Raw genomic sequence first — 24,224 nt, forward strand, 5'->3', positions numbered from 1 at the left:
GGTTTAGGGGTTACAGTGGCAGAGCTGGGCTGACAGCTGGACTGGATGATTCTATGACACCACACCAACTTCGGGATTTGGGAATGCCAGGAAGGCTCACTTCGTTCAAAGGGCCAGCTAGAGCCCTTCAGGTTTCCATACACAGTCGGCTGAAATTCACCAGGTGAATCAGTCACCCGTCCACTCCTGTTTTGCGTTCCTCGCGTTCACAGGCAGAGGCTTCCAGTCCCCGCGGAAGCCCCGGGGGCAGCACCGCGGACGGCAGCGGGGAACGGCCCCGCTCCCCTCAGGACTCCCCCGCCATGGCCCGCCGCGCATGCGGGGCGGAGCCGAGCGGCCATTGCCGTCAGTTCCGGCGGCGGCGGGGCGGCTCCGCTCCCGCTGTGGGTGCCGCTCCCCGCCCGGCAGCCGCGTCCCCCGTCCCGGCTGTGAGTGCCGCTTCCCCCTGTCCTAGAGCGGTTCCTGTCCCGGCTGTGAGTGCCCCCTCCCCGGTTACCGCCAGCCCCCGCTGCCCACATAGCGCCTCCTGCCCGGGCTGTCAGTGCCCCTTCCCCGGTTACCTCCGGCAGCCGCTGCCCCAGAGCCGCTGCCCCTGACGGCCTCAGCGGGGTGTGCGCCTCTGCCGCGCCTCCGCTCCGCTTCGCTCTGCTGCAGTTCATTTTCCCTGCTGGACTTGGCCCAAAGTGCCGTATGCCCGGGGACGGGGAAAGGGGGGAGCTCCCACCCGCTGCGGCCTCTGCTGGGGGAGGTGTCAGGACGGTGCTGCTGCCCCGGGAATGGGGCTGCAGCCCGGGAATGGGGCTGCACCTCGGGAATGGGGCTGCACCTTGGGAATGGGGCTGCAGCCCGGGAATGGGGCTGCACCTTGGGAATGGGGCGGTACCTTGGGAATGGGGCTGCACCTTGGGAATGGGGCTGCACCTCGGGAATGGGGCTGCAGCCCGGGAATGGGGCTGCACCTCGGGAATGGGGCTGCAGCCCGGGAATGGGGCTGCACCTTGGGAATGGGGCTGCACCTTGGGAATGGGGCTGCGCCTTGGGAATGGGGCTGCAGCTCGGGAATGGGGCTGCGCCTTGGGAATGGGGCTGCACCTCGGGAATGGGGCTGCAGCCCGGGAATGGGGCTGCAGGGCAGAGCCGGGCAGTGCGGTGGGAAAAGGGAGCTACGGTCCATAGTTCTGAGGAGCCCGTTTCCTCAAGCATCTATTCCTCTGTCTCATGTGTCCCCATGGACTCGGGACTCGTCGTTCTGCTTGTAAAACCAATGGTGTCAAGTCTAAAGATGGGCTGCGTTTGTTTTTTTTTTTTTTTTTTTTTTTTTTTTTTTTCTTTTGTCTGTGTGTTTGTTTTTGTGAAGGTTTGGGGTATTGTTTATGTTTTTTTTGGTGGTATTTACGGTTCAGGGCTTTGGAGCTGGAGTTCACGACGAAGGGGATCTCTGGTGTCCCGGAGGTCTCAGACATGAAAGGACTCGGGGGATGTGCATCTTCATTCAAGGCTCAGCTGCAGTAATCGATTTTAGAGAGCTCAGGAGAAAAGGGATTCTAAATACTTAAATGTAAAGGCAGAAAACAATGCCTGATCCTTTCCTATGTGTGTTTTGATAAAGCAAGACTTTGCTTTTCCTCAAAAATAGGTGTTCTGGTCCTAATTTTTCTCTGTTTGGCCATGTGTGAGTACTGACAGCTGTGTAAAGTTTGGTGATCCTGATTTGGTGCCTGTTTACATCTCACCTCATGCAATTTTGGATATTTCACCAAGAAAATGGGACTGAAGAGCCTGAGTCTGATAGGCTCTCCTGAACTGGTATTTCTGCCCAGTTGCTGTGGTAGAGACTTGTGTGAGCTGGCTTGTGTAGCTGCACAGGGAGTGAGATTCACTTGGAAAGCACTTATTTACAGATTTTTGTTTGAAAAGTGACTAAAAGTTCTCCTTGTGTACAGTGTAACGTCAGGAGGTTGCATGGTTGAAGATTTAGTAAAATAATGAAACAAACAGTGATACCGTAACACATAAATTCAGGCTGCAGAAGTGTTTAGCATCAAAGCCCTGGTTTGATTCAACAACCCTGTGTACTTCTGAAGGTTAAATAATAATATGCGTTTTTCTTTCACTAGCCTGCAGTTGATGCAAAATGAGTGTTCCTGACTACATGCAGTGTGCTGAGGATCATCAGACCCTCCTGGTCGTCGTTCAGCCCATTGGCATTGTACCTGAAGAGAGCTTTTTCAGGATCTACAAGCGGATTTCAGCCGTGAGCCAGGTTAACGTGCGCGACTCGCAGCGAGTGCTCTACATCCGATACAGGCACCATTATCCCCCAGAGAACAACGAGTGGGGGGATTTTCAGACACACCGCAAAGTCGTGGGGCTGATCACTATCACAGAGTGCTCTTCAGCAAAGGAATGGCCTCAGACTTTTGAAAAATTCCATCTTCAGAAGGAAATGTATGGCTCTACTCTCTATGATTCCCGGCTGTTTGTCTTTGGGCTTCAAGGAGAGATTGCAGAGCAGCCCCGCACAGATGTGGCGTTTTATCCCAGTTATGATGAGTGTGACACTGTGGAGAAGAGAATAGAAGATTTTATTGAGTCTCTCTTCATAGTGCTGGAGTCCAAGCGTCTTGACAGAGCCACTGATAAGTCCGGAGACAAGATCCCCCTGCTCTGTGTTCCTTTTGAGAAGAAGGATTTTGTAGGTCTGGACACCGATAGTAGGTAAGCAGCTACTTTTGTCAGCTCTTAAAAAAACACATCTGTGACACTTGCCAGCCTTTAGGATAAGCCTATTAGAAAGGACAAGGTGAGCCTTGTTCCAACAGGGGTTGTGCTCTGATCTTTCTGTGTTTTCTTGCTGTAGTTTTAAGGAAATCTAACATGTAGTCTCACTGTAGTTGATGTTCTGAGCTTGTTTTTATATATACATTTAATTGATGAAGCTCATCAAATAGCAGGAAGAAGTCACAGGAGTGGTTTGACAGGTTCTGCTGTAATAAGACTTTTTGCTGGAAGACTTCCAATGTTTTACAGATATACTGTATTAATAAAAAAAATCAGCATCAATGAAACTATTTTTATGTAATGTTGAGTAGTATTTGACTAATCATACTTACTGTATTTTTTCCCTTTAAACCTCTGTCTACTTTTTCATTCTATGAGATAGTGCCTGTTTATTTTGATGACAAAGTCCAGCATCTTTCCCTGTCCTTCTTTGTTTTATGTAATTATTTGTTATTGCTTTTTACCTGTCTTGTTTTGCTACCTGTTTGGTTTTTCGTAGGTTAGAGTTTTAGCCCCCCATTTTTCTTCCTCCTCATTTGCATACTCATCTGTCAGATTTGAGTGTTGCATAGTTCCTGTGCAAGGGATAAGTAATTCTGGCTTGATAGCTACAGGCAGGTGCAAAATCTGTTTGACTCTGCTGTTTGCAGTCAAATCCATGGGATGGAAGCATCCACCTTTTGTCCTGGCAGAGGTGGGGAAGTCCAAAGAAAACTCACACTATGTGTGTAAATAGTGGTGTTCATATTTGTGTTGTACTGTAGGGATGCCAGCAGAGGTTTCTACTGTGTGTAAAAGCTCAGAGGAGTCCAGGCAATTTTGTGAAGGTTTTAGATCAAATTAATCAGCTCTGCCTCTGTAGTTGGTCCTGCCTTGGAAACAGGAAGAAAGAATTCCAGCTAATTAGTTTGAAGTCTTTTGTTAAATTCCCTGTGGTGGCTTGAAGGACCATCAGTACCCCAGTGCCCTGCACCTCTTTGATGAGCACTTGAACTGGCAGTGACTTGTTGGTTCCTGTTTGTCCCTGAACTGTTATTCAGTTATCAATATGAATTACTGTGTTATTACTTTTTGCTTGTGGGTGGCAAAGTTGAGAAGACTGGACAAGCCTTTTTACAATCTTGTCTTTTACTCAGTTTGAAAGAAATTTGGCTGAACGTAATCAAATTTTCCTCTTCCAGATAGGTAGAAAATTATAATTGTTGGCCAAGAATCTCCAAATCAAAATGAATTCTGCTGTTCAGTTGTGTCTTATAAAAAATTGCGTTTTGGAAATTGCTTTCTTAGATGAATGAATTACTTCTGAGCAATGGCTGTGTTGTTACTAGTGGGAAATACTCCTTGTGAAGTTCTGAGCTGGTGGGGAGCTGGAGTGACAGCAGAATGTGTGCCCACACATCTCCAAGCAGGTGTTTGAAAGAGATTCCGTGTGGTGCTTTAGCTCTTTGCAGAATGGAAGGTGTGTGACCCTGTGTGTAGACACAGGGGTTTATCCAGAGTTAATCACTGGCTCAGCTCTGCACACACCCTTGCTGGGAGGTTTGAATATCAAACAGATTTTCAGTAGGTCTGGATCAATGGATGTACTTGAAATGTTTGCTGCACCAAACTGCTCAAGGAGAAGGTGTTAAATATTCTAATTTTTCAGTTCCATAGTAAGAAAGTTCTTCAGTTCTATTTTGCTGTGGAGTTAGTACTTCTGATTGTTATAATACTTAGGATTTATACGTTAAAACTTCAGAAAGCTAAATGAAAATATATTTCCAGCATCTCTGCACAGGAGCCTTTCTAGGTACCTTTAATGTAGCCTGATGCATCTCTGCCCTCTGTTCTAAAGCAGAAGCTCAAGTCCATTAAATAAGGTTGAACTCGGATCAGTTTACTAAACTAACTTAGACTTTCAAGCCAAAGCCTTTGGATGTGAGCTGGTGATAATAACATTCCATTTTATTATTTGTGAGTTTTTTGGTGCTTGGTTTGCAATTCACAGGATTTTATTTTAGCACATTCCCTTCTGTAGTGACAGATTGAATAATTAAGGGAAGGCACTCCATGCCAGGGAGAAACAGGGCTAGGAAGGACCTTCCTCAGTAGAGACCAGTTTCTGTTTTTGCAGGATTGGATGTGTAATGTTGTTCAGGGAGGGCTCAAGGTTGTTTGAATGCAGGAAGTGGGTACATCTGGTAGAACAGCTTTTGCTACTTTGTTTTGAGTCTGTCAGCATCATGATTTTACAGAAAGAAATAAAAACATGATGATACTTAGATATTGAGGCAAATGAAACAGCTTTTTCTAGAACAGATGGAAATTTCTAAAGGGTTAAAGGCAAAGAAAGTCCCTTGATCTTTTCTATATACTTTCTGTCTATTTGCAAATTTTGTATATCATGTACCCTGACATCCTAGTCAGTGTGTAATCAATTATTTAAAACCACAAATGTTCTCTATTAAATAGATGGCGGAGAAGACACACTCTGTTCTTGTAACAGAGGGTGTGTCTCTGCTGCTGTAGTTGTGGATACCTACTTAGGATAAATAAACATGTCTTTTCCTCTATCTTCTAAAATTGAAGTTAAATGGCAGTGTGTAGCAAAAGTATAATTAAATGTGTGGTGCAACTGTAACCTGGAGCTATTGGGATGATAGATTGAGGGAAAATATGTTAAGAATTTACATGCACTACATAATTCTGATCACTTGATTTGGAGACTAATTAAAACTATTGAACATAATTTGTATCTTAAAAGATGCTCTTCAAGTATTTTATGGTCAAATATTAACGTTAATACTTATGTGATGATCAGAGCTTTATATATAAACCTGATCATCTCCCTCACTCAGTTAGAAGACTTTCATTAGCTTGGATGCATGATAATTGCCATGGAAGTAAACTGATTGGCTTCTTTTAAGATGCAAAGTTCGTAAATTAGGAAGAGGAGTTATTATTTCAAATAGGGTAATTAATGGGAAAAGTGAGGATGATCTTTGTCTTTTGCAGGTTATTTGTGTAATGAGCAGGAGAAGCACATTCCCAGAGCTGACTGAGATGACAACATACACAAACTCACTGAAGTTTGTGTGCAGAAGAACTTTTTTTAGCTGGTAGAAAACTATATGTTTGAAACATAATGGGTTATGTCCTAAAATGAAAAGTTGTCCTGTTAAAGGGACATTGTAGGACTGAGAGGCTTGGTTTGATTCCTGGAGCATTCAGCCAAAAGAGATTTTGGCAAATTGATTTATTTTTTCTTTCTGTTTCTTCAGCTGTAAATTGGATAAAATATTTATGTGGTCACAGGACTGCTGAGGATAGTTGAAAAAGTTTCTGAAATCAGTTGCACTTGATAGTTACTTTTAGAGGGTGTGAGATTGATGGAGAACGATGGAAGCACATGTTCTCATGATGATAAAAACGTCCTACAAACTAAAAACTAGGAAACATCTGTGCCAGAAATACTGAAAATCCCATTTATTTTAAGTTTTCTATTTTATTTCTGTTTTCAGCTAAAAATAAACATACTTAGGTGTGATTGTAAATCTACTTGGATAAGCTCATTTTAATGTTGTTTACATCAGTTTGTGTCTTAGGTTCTTTCTTTTTCAATACTGGCATCATTTAATGCTGTGGAGGGATGAGGCTGTAGGGCCCTTTTTATAGATGTGTCATAGCTGGGATTTGTGCACTGATTTATCAAAGTTGATGATCTCAGTATGTGTATGTGGCTGTTAATTTTCTTTCTGTTCTCTGTCCTTCTAATTTCTGTTTTGTTCCTTTCTGTTTTTTCCCCCCCCTTCTTCTCTCATACTGCCCTGTGAGTTTGTTGTTGGGTCTAAAAAGGTAGGATGTGATTGTGTATCTTTGAAAATAGTTAGCTTTTTTCCCATGTCCTGCCTCTTCACTTCGCCTTCATTGCATATTCTAGTGTTGCTTTTTATTTTTATTTTTTCACCACACACAAAAATAATTGCTGCCTGGAGCCTCACCACTGCAGTTGCCCCCTTTTGGCGCATTTGGCAATTATATTTGGTAGCAATGCTGAGTTTTTTTGTAGGACACACATAGTCTGCTTAGGTGGCTGCTGGCCTCTGGAATTTGCTTTATTTTTTAAACTCCAAAGCCATGAAGCTGTTGCTGCCTGTGTTTGATTTCCAAATTCAAAAGTTCTGGCAGTTGATTCAGTGCCGTAGCCGTGTCTCTTGAAGTCTGGATAATGTTATGATTGGTGATATCTATAGCTCTGCATGCTAACTGGAATTAGTAGAACTTGATGGAAATTTTTGTTGGAGCATTTTGCATGAATACACTTTTGAGAATTGATTTTGCATGTTTCTTGTTTGTAAATTTAGCCAAATTTTGAGGATCCAGAAATTCCGTCAAACTTGTTTCTGGATGGTTTGCAGTGAAAATAAATTCTGTCTTGAACTACAATACTGTTGCACTAAATTTTCCATAATATTATCCTGGAATCCTAGAAAAGAGCTGGAGATGAAAGAATAAAGCACATATCCTATAGAGCAAAGAAGGCAGAAATGGAAATCAAGTAGTTCTTCATAGTTCCTGGAACTGATTTATTGTCCTCCACTTTGAAGTGGTAGCAGTGGTCAGTGGTCATGATTGTGGTGATTCCTCTGAATATAAGAGTGTGTTTGGTAGAGCATTAACCCAACTAACTTTAGAAAATTAGATTTTAAATTAGTTTTGTAGTCAGTGGAATTTTTCTGTGTGGTGAGGACCTTAAGAGGAGGTGACTGACACCAAGCAAGCATTCCATGGGTAGACCTGCAGGAAGTGGCACTGCCTTCCCTGGGGATGTTTCTGAGGGCATCACACTCAGGAAGGGGTTTGTATGGGGACACTTTGTGTGCTTCTTTGAAATTTAATGTTGTGAATTATCTTCTAGAGGAAAAATTAAAAGGAGCTGCTCTTGGCAGTAGGGTGCTGCAAGGAACTGGCCTAGAGAGAGGTTGTCCTCTTATCTAGAGGAAGTAGTTGTTAAATCATGTGGGTTTTCTGTCCCTAGATAGGTTAGGATTAAGCAGGAGAGAGCTGAAATATTTAAACAGTGTTTTAATAAAAAATAATTCAGAGAGAAGATATCTGTAAGCTTCTCACTTTCAGGATCTTCAGCTAAAGCTGTGAAGCAAAACTAGCTTGGTGTTAAAATGAGCAATCATTTTATACTGAGATATATATATATATATATATATATATGATATAAATATGAATATATATGCAATAGGATTTTTTTCCCAATTAATTTGCACCCCAGGATGCATAGAAGGAACAGTGAGTCCCTTGGACATGATTTTAAGGGCCTGATATTGTGGATACTGTTTTTTTCCCAAATGTCAAGTGAATTAAGTTTTGCTGTCTGTAGAGAGTGGGTTTAATTTCCATGAAGTCTTTGCCTTTTGTCTTTTTGGACATACTTGAAGTAATTGAATTCACTGTACTTAATTGTGACTGCCTAATAAAGACAGTTTATACATTTGTTTCGGACAAACTTACTCTATAATTAGTGAGAAGGTATTTTCCAAGAGGATGGCAATGACTTGCAGGGACTGTAGGAGGTGAATCCTATCTTGGCAATACCTTGAAGAGCCTAAAAATAGGTGTAGTGAATTCAGTTTTTGAATAATTAGTAATAAATTTATTCATCACCAGGAATAAATTATCCGTTTGTCTATAAATAAGGAGAGTTTCCCAAAGAACAGTGGTTTTATGAGCAATATTTATTGATGCCTGTGTGAATAAATGCTTTCAAACTTCAGACATATTGACATGGGCATAAATCAGCAGGAGAATTAGGTTAGTTAAGCTGGTGGTGAGGCTGTGTGATTGAAACTATTCTGGTAATAGGTCCTGATTTAGGAGTCAGGCATCATCTCTTTTCCTTTGCTGTATGACTCATATTTATGAAATTAATTATCTGCTAGCTGGAAAATCTGGAAGAATGTTTATAAAGTACAGTTTTGAGAGAATAAGAACTTTAATTTGTTCATAAAGATAAAGATTGCTTGAAAGCGTAGAGACGGAGTTGGAGGCAGTGGCATCTTTGAGAGGAATTATAGCTGTGAAGGAAACAGTGATTCTCCAATTCCACTATTTATGTAAAAAAAACAAACAAAAAAGTTAAAGCAATATAACATTTAAAATATTTTTTTTTCATTCTGGAGTGCAGAGAGTAGGAAAATCTGATTTATAACCAATCTTGGTAAGATTTGGTGCCCTTCCACAGTTCCTACAGAGCAGCTTTAGCTTTCACTTTGAATTTTCTTGCATTTTTGTTCTTAAAAGATCTATAAAATACATGCTTGTTGAAAAATAAAAGACAAATATTTCAATTCCTGATACATCTGAAAGATAGCGAACAACAGTTGTACTGAATTTCATTTAATGTCAAAACCTTTACATCAATTGTGAATATGGTGTGCTAGATCAGAAAAGTGCAAACATTTATATAGGAATTATTTGTAACTTTTTAGATGGAGAGGAGCAATTGGAGACCTATTGCTTGTCTCCTTTTATTATTTCTTTTTTTTTTGTAGACAATAACACTGGTTCTGATAGCTTCTCTCTTTAGTTTTTATTGTCTGTATTTCTAAATATCTTCTCTTTTTCAATTTCTGTCACCTATGCATATAAATCAGTTACTTTCTCTTCATCTGCTTTTTCCAAACTGACTGCAAGGAATACGACATTATTTTGTGGCTGGAAAGATTCTTCTCTGTGGTGTAAACTACCCAAGGCAAACTGATAGCCTTGATAAACCAGTGACATGGAATTGTTTGGTTTCTTGCCATTCCTCCTTCCTGCCTTCAAATCTAAAGGAAATAAATGAATGTCCTTATTCCTACCCTTACATTTCATATGTTCTGTGCCTCTCCTATTGTCATTTCTACATTACAGACTTCATGAAGACAGTTTGTTCAGATGCCTTATGGAGATTATTTCAGTGACATTTCAGTTTATCTCTAGGGTCCTCTGGGAAGTTCCCCACTTGAAAAAAAAACACCCCACTGCCCCAAACCTGGTTTCATTCCATAACATTGGCATTCCCCTTATATTCTGGTATCACTCCAGGGATAAGAGTTCATCATCTGCAGAGTGGGAGTAACCTTAGGGGTTTTTTTTGGGTTTCTTTTTTGTTTAAAGTTGCTAAGTTCAAATAGTGTCAGTAACTTTGTAAAAAATCACAGGCTGATTTGAGCTGGAACAAACCTTAAAGATCATCTTATTCCAGCCCCTCTGCCATGGACAGGACACCTTTCACTAGCCCAGGTTGCTCCAAGCCCCATCTAACCTGGCCTGGAACACTTCCAGGGATGGGGCAGCCACAGCTTCACTGGTCAACCTATTCAACTTAATTTAAATTAAATTAATTAAATTGAAAAAGTATCACGACATCTCCTAAAAGCTTAAAGTTTACAGGTGTGTCAATCCAAGATGGTTCTTTGTATTTTTACCAGATTCTTTGGACTTCATGTATACAACAAAGAGTGACATCTGCAGCAGTTCTTCTAATTAAAATTTCAGTTTTGATTGACTTTTATTTTAGTTTAAATTATCCAAAAAAATAAGAGTCTGTTTTTCCTTGGTGTGACGCATGGAAAGTAAACTTTCATACCTCTCTGGATGTACTTAGAAGACACTGTTAGAACAACAGGATCTACTATTGAAAACAACAATAGATAAATTAATAAAATATCTCAGTTGACATTTAAATGTCTTCCTCATAAAACAAGTTTATAATTATAGTGCAAGGGTGTTCTTGCCAGGGAGTGCTTTTATAGGAAGGAGAACAAGAGGATTGTTCGTGGACTTGGGAGAGCACAGTTGTTCTGAGCTGTCACTTCAATCATGAGGTGTTTTCCAAGTCCAGTGTGTCTTGCTTTGTATCTCTTATGTTTCTTTAGCTGAAACCTACTAAAAAAACAAACAAAATAGTAGGATTAGTGCCTTTGTCACACGGATTTATGCCCAAATTGCCTTTTCAGCTGTACCAAGGTGTCTGCTGAATATATTCAGTAGACTTTGTTCATTTGGGAAAAACACCATTTATTTTAACATGTAAAAAAGAGTAGGAGGAGAAACTCTGTCAGCTGTTGCCTGAAATGATGGTGCTTTTCCACTCATCATCCCTTTAAAAGAAGAGGCTGGGAGCAGGGGAGGTTTGTGAGGTCTGAGGGGGTTCTGGGCCCCCAGTACCTTTGGGCTGTGTGTGGAGAGGGCCCAGCAGAGGAGACAGAGGCCCAGAGCAGGATTTTGGAAAGGTCACCTTTAGTATGCTCAGAGCCAAAATGTGAGGGATTCCATGGGAAGCATCCATGGAGTTGTGGGATTTGTTCAAGAACAGCTTCCTGGAAGCACAGGAACAGGGAAAGGAAAAAGGCAGAACAAGAGACCACCTTGGCTTAACAATGAGCTTTTGGGTGTACTGAAGAGCAAAAAACCAGCATATCAGCTATTGACAGGCAGCCAAATACTCACTGTAGTCTGCAGGAGCCTTGCTTTGGAGGTTTTCAGGGCACGTGGCTCTAGCTGTGTAAATGCTGTGTAGCCAAAACATGTGATACATTGCTTTTTTCCCAATATATCCTCAAATTGTCGGTCCTTTTGCATATTACATTATTTAGCATTCATGTTTGCTTAGAGGCAGAGAGTAAATCAATGTAGATCTGCTATTAGGGAGGAAAGAAAACTGACTTTTGTGTGTTAGCCCAGACCAGCCTTCCGTGGCAGTAACTGAAGTGCCCCTCTCATTTTGCAGACACTACAAGAAGCGCTGCCAGGGCCGGATGCGGAAGCACGTGGGGGATCTGTGTCTGCAGGCCGGAATGCTGCAGGACTCCTTGGTGCACTATCACATGGCAGTGGAGCTGCTGCGCTCTGTCAACGACTTCCTGTGGCTTGGAGGTAGGATCAGGTGCTGGTAGTTGTAAACCCAAGTAAATCAAACTATCCTCTGTAATTTCCGTAGGCATTGTGAAAGGTAGGAATGATTCTAGTGACCAAAATCTGGATTATTGGGTGTGAATAAGAATGAAGTTGAAGCAAAAGTTGGTTAATAAGACGTGAGAAAGGAATGGGTTTAGGAAAACCTAAACAGGATAAATTCATGTTACTGTAGTAAAGCATGTACTTAAAAAAACTTGTGTCTGATTTTTTAGTGATTCCTTGGAAAGTACTTGATTTTTATTCACTGGGTTGTATAGGTGTTTTAAAAATGTTTCCTATGGGTGTCCACTATGGACTGTTGGGAAAAGATTTTTGTCTTTACATCTCCCAAAGCCACAAATGTTAAATTTCCACTGACATCATTTCCTTTCATATAAGGTCCTAGGATTTGCTTTTTTTCCCTGCCTTTTTTCCATCCTTTCCTTCTTTTTTTTTTTTTTTTTTGTTTTCATGCCTGTTTTTTGTTATTTATTGGCCATACAAATGATCTTTGAGCACAATTTCTGCTTCTCAGTTTCATACCCTTTCAGGACAGTGTCTTAGTTCTGCTTTTAGCTTTCTCATTCCACCTGGAAACCATTTATCTTTCTAATGGCCCTGTAGATTACATACCATGAAAACCTTAACACTTTTTGACCTCCCACTTCTTTCCTTCTGCAATTCCAAAAACTTAAATGGCTCAGGATTCCTCAAATTCTACTTAAAGACCTCCAGAGGACTCTTCCAATCCAAATAGTTTGATAAGTCTGTTAAGTCTGAACTCCTGCTCTTATCATGTTCAGTTACATCAGGTTGTTCAGGGACCTGTCCAGTTGAATTTCAGTTATATTTAATGATGGAAGTTTTGCTGTCTTTGAGCAACCTCTTTTAAAATTTTGCTGTTTTTTTTAAACACCAAAATTTTTGGTGTTTTAAAGGCAGCAAGAACACCAGCCTTCAGCCTCTTGCTCTGTAAGGCTGAGCAAACCCAGTTCTCTCGCTTCTCACATACCAGGAACTCCAGTCCCCCGACCCTTCTGATGGCCTCCCACCAGCCTTGCTTTGGGATGAGGCTCCTGCCAGCCCCTGTCTCCAGCCTGGCAAGTTCTCTCTGCATTGAAACCCTGCCCTTCTGTTCCCTCCAGTTTTGTGTCACCCAGGAAGTTTCTGGGTGTGCTCTATGCAATCATCCAGGCAGTTAATGAAGGCATGAGTATTGTCCCCCTGAGGACACCACTGCTCACAGGCAGCCATGTGGCTCATCACAAGCCTTTGAGTCTGGCTGCCCAGCTGATTTTCCACCTACTTTATAGGCCAGCTATCCCAGTCTTCCCAATTTGGCTACAAGCATTTTGTGGGAGACCTTGTCCAAAGATGTTTTGAAAGCCAAAATACGCAACATCCACTGCTGTTCCTTTGTTCACTGAACTTAGCATCTCCTCACAGGGGGCAGTGAGGTTGCCAAAGGCTGATTTATCCTCAATAAATGGATGTGAGCTGTTCACAGACACTTTCTTTCACTTTTTGTGCTTCCAGTAGGATTTCTGTGTAGCCTCTCCAGGGAGCTGATGTTGATCTATCTGTGCTGGTACTTCCTTCTCAAAGAAGATGATTTTTCCATTTTCCCAGCCACTAGAAACCTCCCCCAGTGAGCATGAACCTGTTGAAAGTGATGAAAGAGTGGTCTTACCTTGGTCAGCTCTCTTGGCATCTTATCTGGTTTTGTGGAATTGCATCCAGTTGGATTAAGTGCTTTTCATGTGAGCTTCCTCTGCTGTGACAAGTTCTTGCTCCTGCAGATTCTCAGTGGGTTGGGACAATGGGGGTTCTGAGGGTGAACACTAGAGATGAAAAACACATCTCAGAATTTTCCATGGTCTTTGTCATTAGACCTCTAATTTCAGGCACATTTTTGTTTGTGTAAATGGACTTTACCACAGGATACTTCACTTTTTGCAAATGTTTCTATTAATCTGTTGGCTTTTTTTTTTCTTTTTTTTTTTTTGTTTTCTCTGCAGCTGCCCTTGAGGGGCTGTGCTCAGCATCTGTCATCTATCACTACCCAGGTGGCACTGGGGGTAAAGTTGGGTCTCGCAGGGCTCAAGGAGGTTCTCTTTCTGCTGAGGCAGGCAACAGGCACAGGCCAGGTAAGCATGGCATTTCAGTTTTATTCTGTTTGCACCACTAAGCATCTGAAAACTTCTCTCTGTGTCCTAACTCTGTAAAATTATACAGATGACAGCATTGATCGGAGGAGGGAGGTTTGGGGAAGCATTTGTTGTTTTGGTGGTTTTTTTTAGATTTTTGCAATTATTTTTCTGTTTTGGTGTTAATATCAACACATGTGCTTTGCATAGAATTGCAAAGCTTTTGATTTCTTCACCTGATTGTCAGTAGTGTCTGTGATAGTTTGAATTTTGCTGGAGGAGATGCAGGCAGTTTTCATAAAATATGATCTGGCAGAGTTGCATGTATTCAAAAGAATTAAGCTGGGTACATTTTATTCAGAGTTTTTTTGCTATTCTAAAGTCAGTGAGTAACAGATTTTTTTTTTTTAATGAAGTGCCACATAATTTTTAAGATTTAATATACTTTTTCTAAACTCTTGGACTGTAAAAGAGGTGGCTGAGGAGAAATATGAGAGCAATCTGTAATAAAATGAATATTGTGGGAAAGTATGGGTAGGGCTCAAAGGTTCAGTGTCTCTTTTAAGAGAAGAACTGGAGGACATCAAGCAGAGCTTAGCAGATGGAGAAGATGATGAAAGGAGTTGCTGTTTATCCAGCCTACAGGTATGACATGGAACTCCTTGTCATTCAGAGTTACCAGATCTGGTGGTGTGTGTGAGAGGCAAGGCTGCTGCAGCTCCATGGCTCCAGGTCCAGGCCAACAGGAGGCTGGGCAGGAATTCCCATCAGGCCTGGAGAACACACAGGGAACACACACAGCCTCAGTTGAGCTGGCCACTGCACCTCAACCCACAAGGCTTGAGACTCAGAGCCCATTCCAGTTGTTGGTGCTTAGACCAGCACACAAACATGCACTCCCCTCTGTTTTTCTGTGCTTGTTCCCTAAACTGCCTCAGTCCCTCCTTCTCCTTGTCTTTGACTCATCCCCGACACCCCAGAAGGAATCTTGTACAATCCCAGGGTGTTCTTTCCCTACAGTGAGCCCCATATTCCTCTAGGGAGTGACCTCCCAGTCTGTCTGTAAGGGGATCCAGAGAGCTGCTGCGGCTTCACCCCCACAGCTCTGTTTGCTCTGATTTGGTTTTTGGGGGTCACTGATCCTCTCCATTCCTTTGTGGTTGTGCAGATGAGCCTGTCACATAACCTGACACTTGTCACATGGTGTTACAGCTCCTGAAAAGTTCTGTGGCTTTCAGGAGAGGCTGGGCTGGGGTAGGAAAATGGAAATACATTGATTAATGTGAGCTACACAGGCCTTTGGGCTAAGCCAGCACAGCTACTGCTGTGTATGCATTCACTCAGGGCTGAAACATAGCTGGGTTTAAGTGCTGGTGTTAAGTTCTTTTGTGTGCAGTGTGGTTAAAATGAATTCCTTAATCTAAAAGAGGCAACCATCCATCTTTATTATTTATAAGTCACAATCTAGTAAACACTTGCTTTGTATTACCTTTATTATGAACTGTGTGTATGGAAATCAGATAATTGTGATTGTAGAATTACCTTATTTCAGGACAGAATACTAATTTTTATACAATACCTAGTAATTAAAATCTATGCATTTGGTCCTATGACCTATGAATGCATTTTACATTGGCTGTTACAATTTCACCTGATTAGTGACCTTTATATATTTTTAAATGAATACTTATTAGGAGATGTTGCAATCTGTTTGTTTGTTGTAGGTACTCCTGGTTACTAAAGAAGGTAACAGCTATCAGAATAATTGAATATATTTTGGGTATATTATTGCTGGGTCTCTATTTAAGTTGTGTTCTATTTTAAAGTCCAATTTGCAAACTCGTTAGTGTAGTTGTATTTTAAAAATATTTTAGTTTCATATGACAAGATTTTTCAAAGGACTTTTCTGTGAAGAAAAATTGACAGATTTTTTTGTCATCCTTTGCAGACATTGCAGACAAAAATATTACTTTGTGGCCCATTAGATACTGTTCCCTAACTCTAGTTATGATCTCTGTGTTTTGAGGTGTGAATTGCTGCGCTCCCTCTGGCCAAACAGCTGTTGCTGTGGTGTCATTTTCCTACGAAGTTTTCTGGAAGTTTCTTTTTATTACCTATTCCTGACTCTGCAGTGCCTTTCATATGAAATCCTTTCAAACTGCACCTTTGGTTATAGTCTTTTTGGCTGTAATTGATTTTGTGAAGACAGTGCTTAATTTATGGAACAAATTCCACTGTACCTTTCTGTGGGATAAAGCCAGGGAAAAAAAGGGATTACAAATTCTGCACAAATCAAGAAATAACACACTTGGAACTGAAATTTGTGCCTGATTTTGAGGCATATAGATGTGAGAGTTACCTTTAATGCTTCCTCTTGTACCTGGAATTGCACCTCTTCTTGTGTCTGTACTTAAGCCTTCACAGGATGAAGCTTCCTGCCCAGATCCAGCCAAGAGAAACATCTTCCTCTGGAATCCCTTGTGATTTCCTTCATTTGGCATTTTTAGGCTACAGCACTGGACCTGGCTCCTCAGCAAATGAGGTGTCTGCTTTATGTAGAAACATCTTTGAAAAGAAAGCTCTAAAATACAAATGAGCTTGTTCTCTGTCCTGTTGCTGCCCATCCCTGGAAGTGTTCAGGGTCAGGTTGGATGGGTTTTTGAGCAGTCTGCTCTAGTGGAAGGTGCACATGCACAGGGGATTGGAACTTGATGGTCTTTAAGGTCCCTTCCCAAGCCATTCTGTGGTATCTGCCATCTCAGGTATCTGAACCCCTTTGTTTGTATGGGGACAGGTTTAGGCTGTGTCCCCTGGAATTCCTGGATGTGTCTCTGCAGCCTTCAGTGTGAAGGAAGATTCTGAGTTGCTCAGTTCTTCCTGGCCAGGAAATCTGGATGTGGTCTGTCAGTTGTGGGATTTGTATGTCAAACAAGATGAGTCTGGATTGCTTTATGCTTAGCACTGGCTGTTTTGGATTTCTCCACTGGATTTTATTTGTTGGGAGCTCTAAGATGTTGATTTTGTTAATTTTCCTCTTTCCTCAGGCAGAATTATGACACATGAGTGAAGTGTTGGTGTATGTTTGGATCTAGATCTAAATCTCTGCTTCACTTGTCTGGAATCTGAGCAAGTCAGCTGAAGGGAGGGTCTGTCTTGATGAAATAATCGTTTTTGACTGCTTAACCCTTGATAGGAGCAATTTTCTTGCCATGTTTAACCAAAGTTTAGGGCAACAAGGTGTCCATACCTGGTAATCCAACACTGCAGTACTCTTGGCAGCTCTTACATGGACAGTCTGGCTTATTAGGTTGACATGACTCAATTATTTAGAAAATTGGATGGAGAGAAATTAATGACAATTAAATGGGATAACATTAATTGGAAATTTTATTCTAGAGTATTGGGTAGATTAAATGAGCTCCCACAAGAAGATTTAAGTACTGCAGGTCCTGGCATTAATACTAAGTGGACTGTAATGGAAACTTGCTAACCAAAATGATAAAGGAAAGAGGATGTGGCTTTAAATTATACACTGAAAATTCTGAAATTCTTCTTAGTGTGTCTTAGAACTCATTACAAATTTATAGACTTTTATTTATTAACAAAATAAAATTTAACATATGGGGACTACTTGAATTTTAATTGGTAGTCCTTCACAACAGCAGCGATAATCCTGATGAATCTGATGATTTTGTTCAAGCCTGATGTTATAAAACATTATAAGAACTTATTTTGCTGGCTCTATTTAAGGCTGAAAAAAATCATTTTTGTTCCTCCTTTTAGGGGCACAAGAAGTTCTCATTGATCCAGGTACATTATTTTCCTGCATGTTTCCAAAGTATTTTCTTGTATTACTCGATGTGTTTTGCAATTGTATAGATAGTTATTGCCCCTTGCCAAAATTAGTAGTGATCCCTGCTGCTTCAGATTTTTGGCTATAAATCTTGAGAAATTACAGAGACTGAAGGGTGACTGGCACAAAATAAATGCTGTAGTTCCATGATTGTATCTCAATAAATTCTAATCAACAGGATTTCTTTCCATGAATAGTGAGGATTTTAAAATATTTTTGAAGTGACCAACCTGAATGGTCATATGTGGTTCTGTAGTGTCATGGTGCTCCCTCAGTCGTCATGAACAAACATCTTTCATTTCCATAAATGTACTCTTAATATCCAGATGTACTTGGTCTGATTCCCTAAGGTTAATAAATATATTAAAAAAGTTGCCTTAGCATTTAAGTATGCAAAAAACCATTCTTTCTGCTCCCTCAGTAAATTTAGGAATGCCTTTCACAGTAGTTTTTAACTGTCTGTTGGCAGTTAGGGCCAGCTCTGAAACAAAGAGATTTTTTTGCCATTTTTGCAGAGAAACCTATTGGAGAAATCAGTTAGTCTATAATCCTAAATAAATTACAGTATAATGCTACGGATTAAGTAATATGTAAGAAAGTATCAAGCCTTGCCAAACCTTTGATATGTTTCCACTTCTATGATGTTAACTCCAATAAAATCAAATTCCTAAAATAAAATTTTCATGTTCTTTCTAATACCCCAGATTTCCTTGGCATCTATTTCAAATTCCTATCCCTTATATAGACCCTTTCTGTCTCTTGCCTTCTTTCTTATATAAGAAAACCAATTTCTTACTGTTTTGTCTGAGCCTTTTTTTTTCTTACTTTTTGAGAAACACGATTTTAAAGTAGAAGGAATAATTCAAATATTAAAACTGTCTATTCAGATGTGGCCATAATATAATTTTAGCAATCTATATTTTATTCATGGTCTAAGCATTCAGATAAGGGCTAAAAATCATGAATATATTTGTATTTTACTAAGTGAAAGATTATTTAATTTCTTTCTAGGTAGGGCAAATGTACCTTGTGTATTCTGTATCAAATCTACAGCATACTCTAGCTTGCTTTTTAGATATTTAGCATTTGCCAAGAGTCCTTGTGCTCATTTCTGACCCTGTTCTGTTCTAGGTGCTCTGACTTCCAATGGGATAAATGCAGATACCAGTGGTGAGATAGGACGTGCCAAGAACTGCCTGAGTCCTGAAGACATCATAGAAAAATATAAAGAAGCCATTTCTTACTATGGCAAGGTAATCCTCGTTATTTTTAACTAAACACCTTAAGGTGTTTACCTTTTCAACAGTGAACTGCTGAGGCTTTGGTTTTTGAGGATCTTTTAAAGCATGGCAGTGAGGTTTGTAAAACAGATTCCAGCTCTACTGGACCAGTTTTAAGGTTTTTATGCAAATGCTCAGAGTCTGAGATGGAAAAGGAGCTTAATGTCTGCAATCATAATAAGAAAAAGAATTGTTTTTTACTGTGAAAATAGTAGCTCAATGTCCACATCAACACTAAAGATAATCTTAATTGTACTGCAGTGGAGTTATTTAATCACTTTTTAATTTCAGGTATTTCTCTTGTTCAATAAAGTATCTTTAGACTAAGCTTATGAATATTTATTACAGGCATTTTCATGTCCATGTTGAAGGGTGACTCTCCAAGTGAAACAATTTCAATTGTGTGCATGAGTTAATTTATCATCAGGAGCAATGAAAGGTGATAGTTCTGGGCACAGTGTCAGATAAATGAGAATCCATCAGTAAAACAATAACTGTCAAGGATGCATTCAGCTTTTTAATGTTACCTTAAGGGTATGTTGCTCATGTAGAAAGGGTGTGATATCTCTAGGAGTATAAAATTATTGGACTTAGATGGGCTTAAGGCAGGATATTTATATTTTGATTATTTATAATATGCACTGTGCTCTCAGCAAGTAATAACTGTGCTTCACTGCAGCTTCATTGAAATAACAAAGGGGTTTGTGTCAGGACTGATTTATAACCCTTCAAGACAAGCACAGTTACCTCCTGTCTGTTCCAGACATACAGAGTAACTCGCTCTAATGCTGAGGAAGCAGCACTTTCTGTATATTTTTTATGTTCTCACTCAGCTGAAAAAACTTTGGTAGCACCTTCTAAAATAGATTCAATCTCCACTGATTTGCTTTTGCTAATATAAATGCACGAGAGAAATACGAGACAGCTTTGCTGGCGTAACTCTTGCATTTTGTTATTGAACTTTCTTTCCCCCATTAGTTTTCAAATACAAATACCTGAAGAGAGCTTAACTTCAGCAGAAGGTGGTCCAAATCAAATACCCAGTATCTGTGTTGTTTGAGGAAATCACCAGAGTGGATTGTCTGGCTAGAAAATTGCCTGTTTGTTATCTGAGCACAAACAGTTTAATGCACATCTGTATTGTCTCCTTAGCTTCCTCAAGCAAGCTAAATTACTGGACAGTCATTTACAGCAAAGGTTTTGCAAACAAATATTTGAACACTCAGATTGGTTTCTAATTCTCTTGTCATCAGGAATATTGTTTTAACTAAAGAGAAAATGGATGCAGTAATAAAAATATTTGCATTGTAAAGGTAGAATTTATTTTAGATGCAGCACCCACAACCAACATTCATGAGATTACCCCAAATGGTTCCAATGTTCCCAGCTTTTCTCCTCACCTGAACTCGCAGACTGAAGCTGTGCTCTGTCTCAAAATGAGAGCAGTGAGTGAAGAGGCTGAAAACAGCTCTTTTGCACAATAATATTTTAGATGACACCTTAACTTTCACTTGGGCATATGGTGATAATTTAACAGTGTAGTCATTAGCATTAAGGAATTGCTGGGTTTGGAGGATGTGACAGCTGATGTATGTGCTGAGCAGAAATGCTTATAAAATCTAACAGGTGCAATCCTTCAATATTATTTTAATTTTCTTCTTCTCCAAGTACAAGAATGCTGGGGTGATTGAACTGGAAGCTTGTGTGAAGGCTGTGAGAGTCCTGGCAATGCAGAAGAGGAGCATGGAAGCCTCTGAGTTTCTGCAAAATGCAGTTTATATCAACCTTCGTCAGGTCAGTTGGAAAGTCCAGGTTTTTCCTCTTGTAATTTGACAGAATATACTGAAAGTTACTTGGATTCAGTAGTCTCCAGTTTATTTTCTGTACCACTGCCTTCCTTCTGACTTCTTGAGGATTTTAACATCTGTGAGTCTGGGTAACAAGGTATAGAAAGTTCATCTAAAAACATGAGGACTTAGTTTGAGATTAAACTCTGTTGCTTCTTCTCCCTTGTGAAGGTAAAAAAAAAAAAATCCCATTGTTCTCTTGTGATGCTGTAGTAGGGAAAAACAGCTGCCTGGGACTGCTCTGCAGAGGATTTTTCAAATTTTCGTGATTGCATCTCATTCAATGAAACTGAAAAAATCAGGAATGGCTTCTTGCAGAGTGAGCTGAAGGGTCTGATTAGTGTTCTTAATCAACTGAATTTTTGTTATGTAGTGCAAAGTCTTAATTAAGCCAAACCAGAAAGGAATTCAGGGGGGAAATCAGTGTTTGGAACTGTGTGGAAAGTGCTCAGTATCACCACAAAACAACATTAATACTTGAGCAGTGTCTCAAGCTAGGTGTCACTGCTCACACAGAGATTGCTGTGGTTGAAAGAACTAATAAAAAGTTGTTAGGTTTCATACTGATTTTTGGTTTTTGCTCATTACATCTTGGTAAGATGAGCAGTTTAAGTCCACACCATTGACCTTATTAGACCCAGACATGGACAATGAGGGAGATAGAATATTTTCTTTCACTTGCAAAGAATCCTCTCTCTGGAATCAATTTTCTAACAAAACATAAATGGGGCAATAATTAATTGATAAGCTGTCATAAAAACCATCAGTCATGTTAGAGAGTGCCTTAATTGTCAAAATCCTTGTAGTGCTAAAGACTCTCTCTTTAGCTCTGTAACCTGTTTTTTTTTGCTGGCCATTCTGCACCGTTTGTTGTTCATGCATCCTCTTGTTCTGGTGCTGTTATTCTTGTTGCCTGCAAACTCCAACATTGTTTTTGTTTCTTTTTCTGGAAGCAAATAGTGTCATTAAGAGAATAAATACCCTGTTCTCCCTGGCACCACTGATATTGCAACTTTCACTTCTTATCAGAGGAAACCTGTAAGACCTGGCGTCTTGGTTTGGAAGACAGGTGTCTGACTTGGAAGGCAGAAGCCTCCCTTGGAATAGAAAAAGTGACCTCCTTTTCTCCAAATAACTCTGAAAATCTGGGGCTTTCAAGCAAAGACCTGGGAAAAGGTGTCACAGTTCTTCACTGGTGTGTGGAACAAGGCTGGGCTCTGCAGCAGCAGCAGCTGGGAACGAACACGCGCTCCCCAGGAAGGGGGAGAGGGCCGGGCTCCTCTCCTGGGTTCTCTCAAGGCACCCAAGGAGATGGTGAGGGTCCTTTCCAGGCAGACCTGGTGCTGATAAGGTCCCAGTTCAACAGCTGATCTAATGAGCAAAGCTCCCCTCAGGGCAGGGCAGGACAGCAGGAGCCAGAGCCCTGCAGTGGTGGTGAATTCTTCCCACAGCCAGCACAGCCTGTCTGTCCTCCAGCGCTGAGAAGGAGAGGAGCCAGAGAGGATCCCAGCCCCTCACACCCTGGCCAAAATCTCTTGGTGTCTTTGCTTTTCCCAAAGAGAAATCCCCAGATAAGACAGGACCCAGCTGCACCCTTCCCCACCTTGGCCATTTTATTTGTCACTCTTAAGTACTGGTCATTATTGTCTCTTACCAACAGATGTGACAAAATTCCATGAGAGAAAGAACCAAAGGAAAGATTTTTTCCAAAAGGAAAAATCTTAACCCTCAACACCCAGTGAATGGCAAAGTACTTACCACTTCAATAGTTAATATATATTGCCTAATAGTAGACAAGCACAGAGCTTGGCAGCATGAAAAACATCCTGATCTAAGCTGCCAGTGAACCTGCAACCAGTTCAGCCCAAGCCAGTACAGACAGGGATCTCTGTGGCTGGAGAGCAACTTGGCATTATCATGTGAAATAGGATAGTAGGATAATTTTTTTCAGGACTTTCCCCAGGGCTGGGAAATGCATTTTCCATAAATAGAGGTATGGCTGGGAATTGTATGTACAGCTTTTTAAGATTTAATGTATACAGCATGGAAACAAATAAGAGTTTTATTTATGATTTGGTCTAACTCAGAGGAGGAGTCATCCTGTGATAGCTGAGGGAATAAACTGTAGGACAGTGCTTTTCATTTGTAGGTAAATAGAACATCAGCACAACCAACATTATGCAGCAGAAAAACTACCTCACAGTTTAAAGACTTATAAACAGGAAAACTAGTTCCTACCCATAAATTTAATTTCATACTCAGTCTAGTAATATAATGTAATTGGTATTTTCTGATGAGCTGCAGGGTACTAAGACTTTGCATCCAGTATGAGGAATAAATTGTAAAATATAATTACAGAGAAAGTGAGATTATAAAATTTTAATGTTGTAAGGAATAATTAAGAAACAAATAAAAAGCTGCATTCTTTGAAAGCCTGACTTGAAAAAAGCCTGAGAAATAAACTGGTTTTATTACCTGAAGAGTGACCTACAGCCTTTCCAGGTGCAGTTGTAGCTTTGTCTGTTAGAGAAGTCAAATAAAAATTAACCAGGTGGAAATAATGCTGTGCTTCAGGTGGTGGCTGTTTTGCAGCCACTTTACAGGCATTAAGCTTTTATAAATTTGTGAGGTCAGGAAAGATGCTTGTAGGTGCTACAACAATGGCCTGCAGAATAACTGCTGCAATCTTCCCAGGGTTAATTACTTGTAGTGTCTGTGTGGGTTTTTTCTCATTTTTTCTTCTTTTAAATTCCTGGATGGTAACACATAACTGTTCATGCTCAGGAAAATGCAATTTTGCTGTCTTTGTGGTGATAAGAAAAAGTTTCCTGCAGCTGAGGAAAATACTTGATTAACTTTGGGGACAACCATTAAGCAGCAACTTATGTAACAGTGGTAAAAACTTAGATATGATGAAAATAAAACTTTCTGGGAATCTGCTGCCTCTCTTGTAGTTGTTCCAATTATTAGTGAGTGCTCCTGTCTGCCTATATAGCATTTCCCTTTGTTTTATCATCTTAAAGAATTTAGTGAACATTGTCAGAATTTGTATTTAAGGAATAGCTTTTGATAGGGTTTTTAAAAGTTTTTTTTCTTTATTTCCTGATCATGTGCTTGTGCCCTTTTAAACTTTGCTGCCATTTTTTAATTGTTCTAACCTGTAAAAATGGCATAAATAAGTGACTTCACTAGGACACCTCGTGTTCTGAGTGATTGCTTTTGGGAGCTATGATAACTTCTCCAAAATTTTTCTGTGTTTTCCTTTTTTTTTTTTTTTTTTTTTTTTTTTTTTTCCAGCTGCATTGTTTTCTGAAAGTTTTCACAATTGTGAAAACAATTTTTTCACAATTTGTCATACAGGGCTTGGTCTTAGGGACGG

At 40.3% G+C, this 24,224-nt stretch overlaps 1 protein-coding gene across 3 annotated transcripts in view; it reads left to right on the plus strand.

Moving 5' to 3' along the window:
- Positions 1–339: 339 nt before the first annotated feature.
- TRAPPC9 (trafficking protein particle complex subunit 9) overlaps positions 340–24,224 on the plus strand; it is a 453,375-nt gene continuing 429,490 nt past the window's right edge. The window contains exons 1-7 of one of the 3 annotated variants that reach the window (XM_021532473.3): positions 340–428; positions 2,118–2,718; positions 11,552–11,697; positions 13,737–13,865; positions 17,649–17,675; positions 18,850–18,971; positions 20,667–20,792. In XM_021532473.3, the coding sequence (XP_021388148.1) occupies positions 2,135–2,718; positions 11,552–11,697; positions 13,737–13,865; positions 17,649–17,675; positions 18,850–18,971; positions 20,667–20,792 (1,134 nt within the window). In that variant the 5' untranslated portion in view covers positions 340–428; positions 2,118–2,134. Of the gene's footprint in view, positions 474–2,117; positions 2,719–11,551; positions 11,698–13,736; positions 13,866–17,648; positions 17,676–18,849; positions 18,972–20,666; positions 20,793–24,224 lie in introns of all 3 variants that reach the window. The other 2 variants (XM_077781898.1, XM_021532475.2) reach the window with 2 other exon arrangements.

This window comes from Lonchura striata, chromosome 1 (assembly GCF_046129695.1).
Source record: "Lonchura striata isolate bLonStr1 chromosome 1, bLonStr1.mat, whole genome shotgun sequence".
Taxonomy (NCBI): Eukaryota; Metazoa; Chordata; class Aves; order Passeriformes; family Estrildidae; genus Lonchura; species Lonchura striata.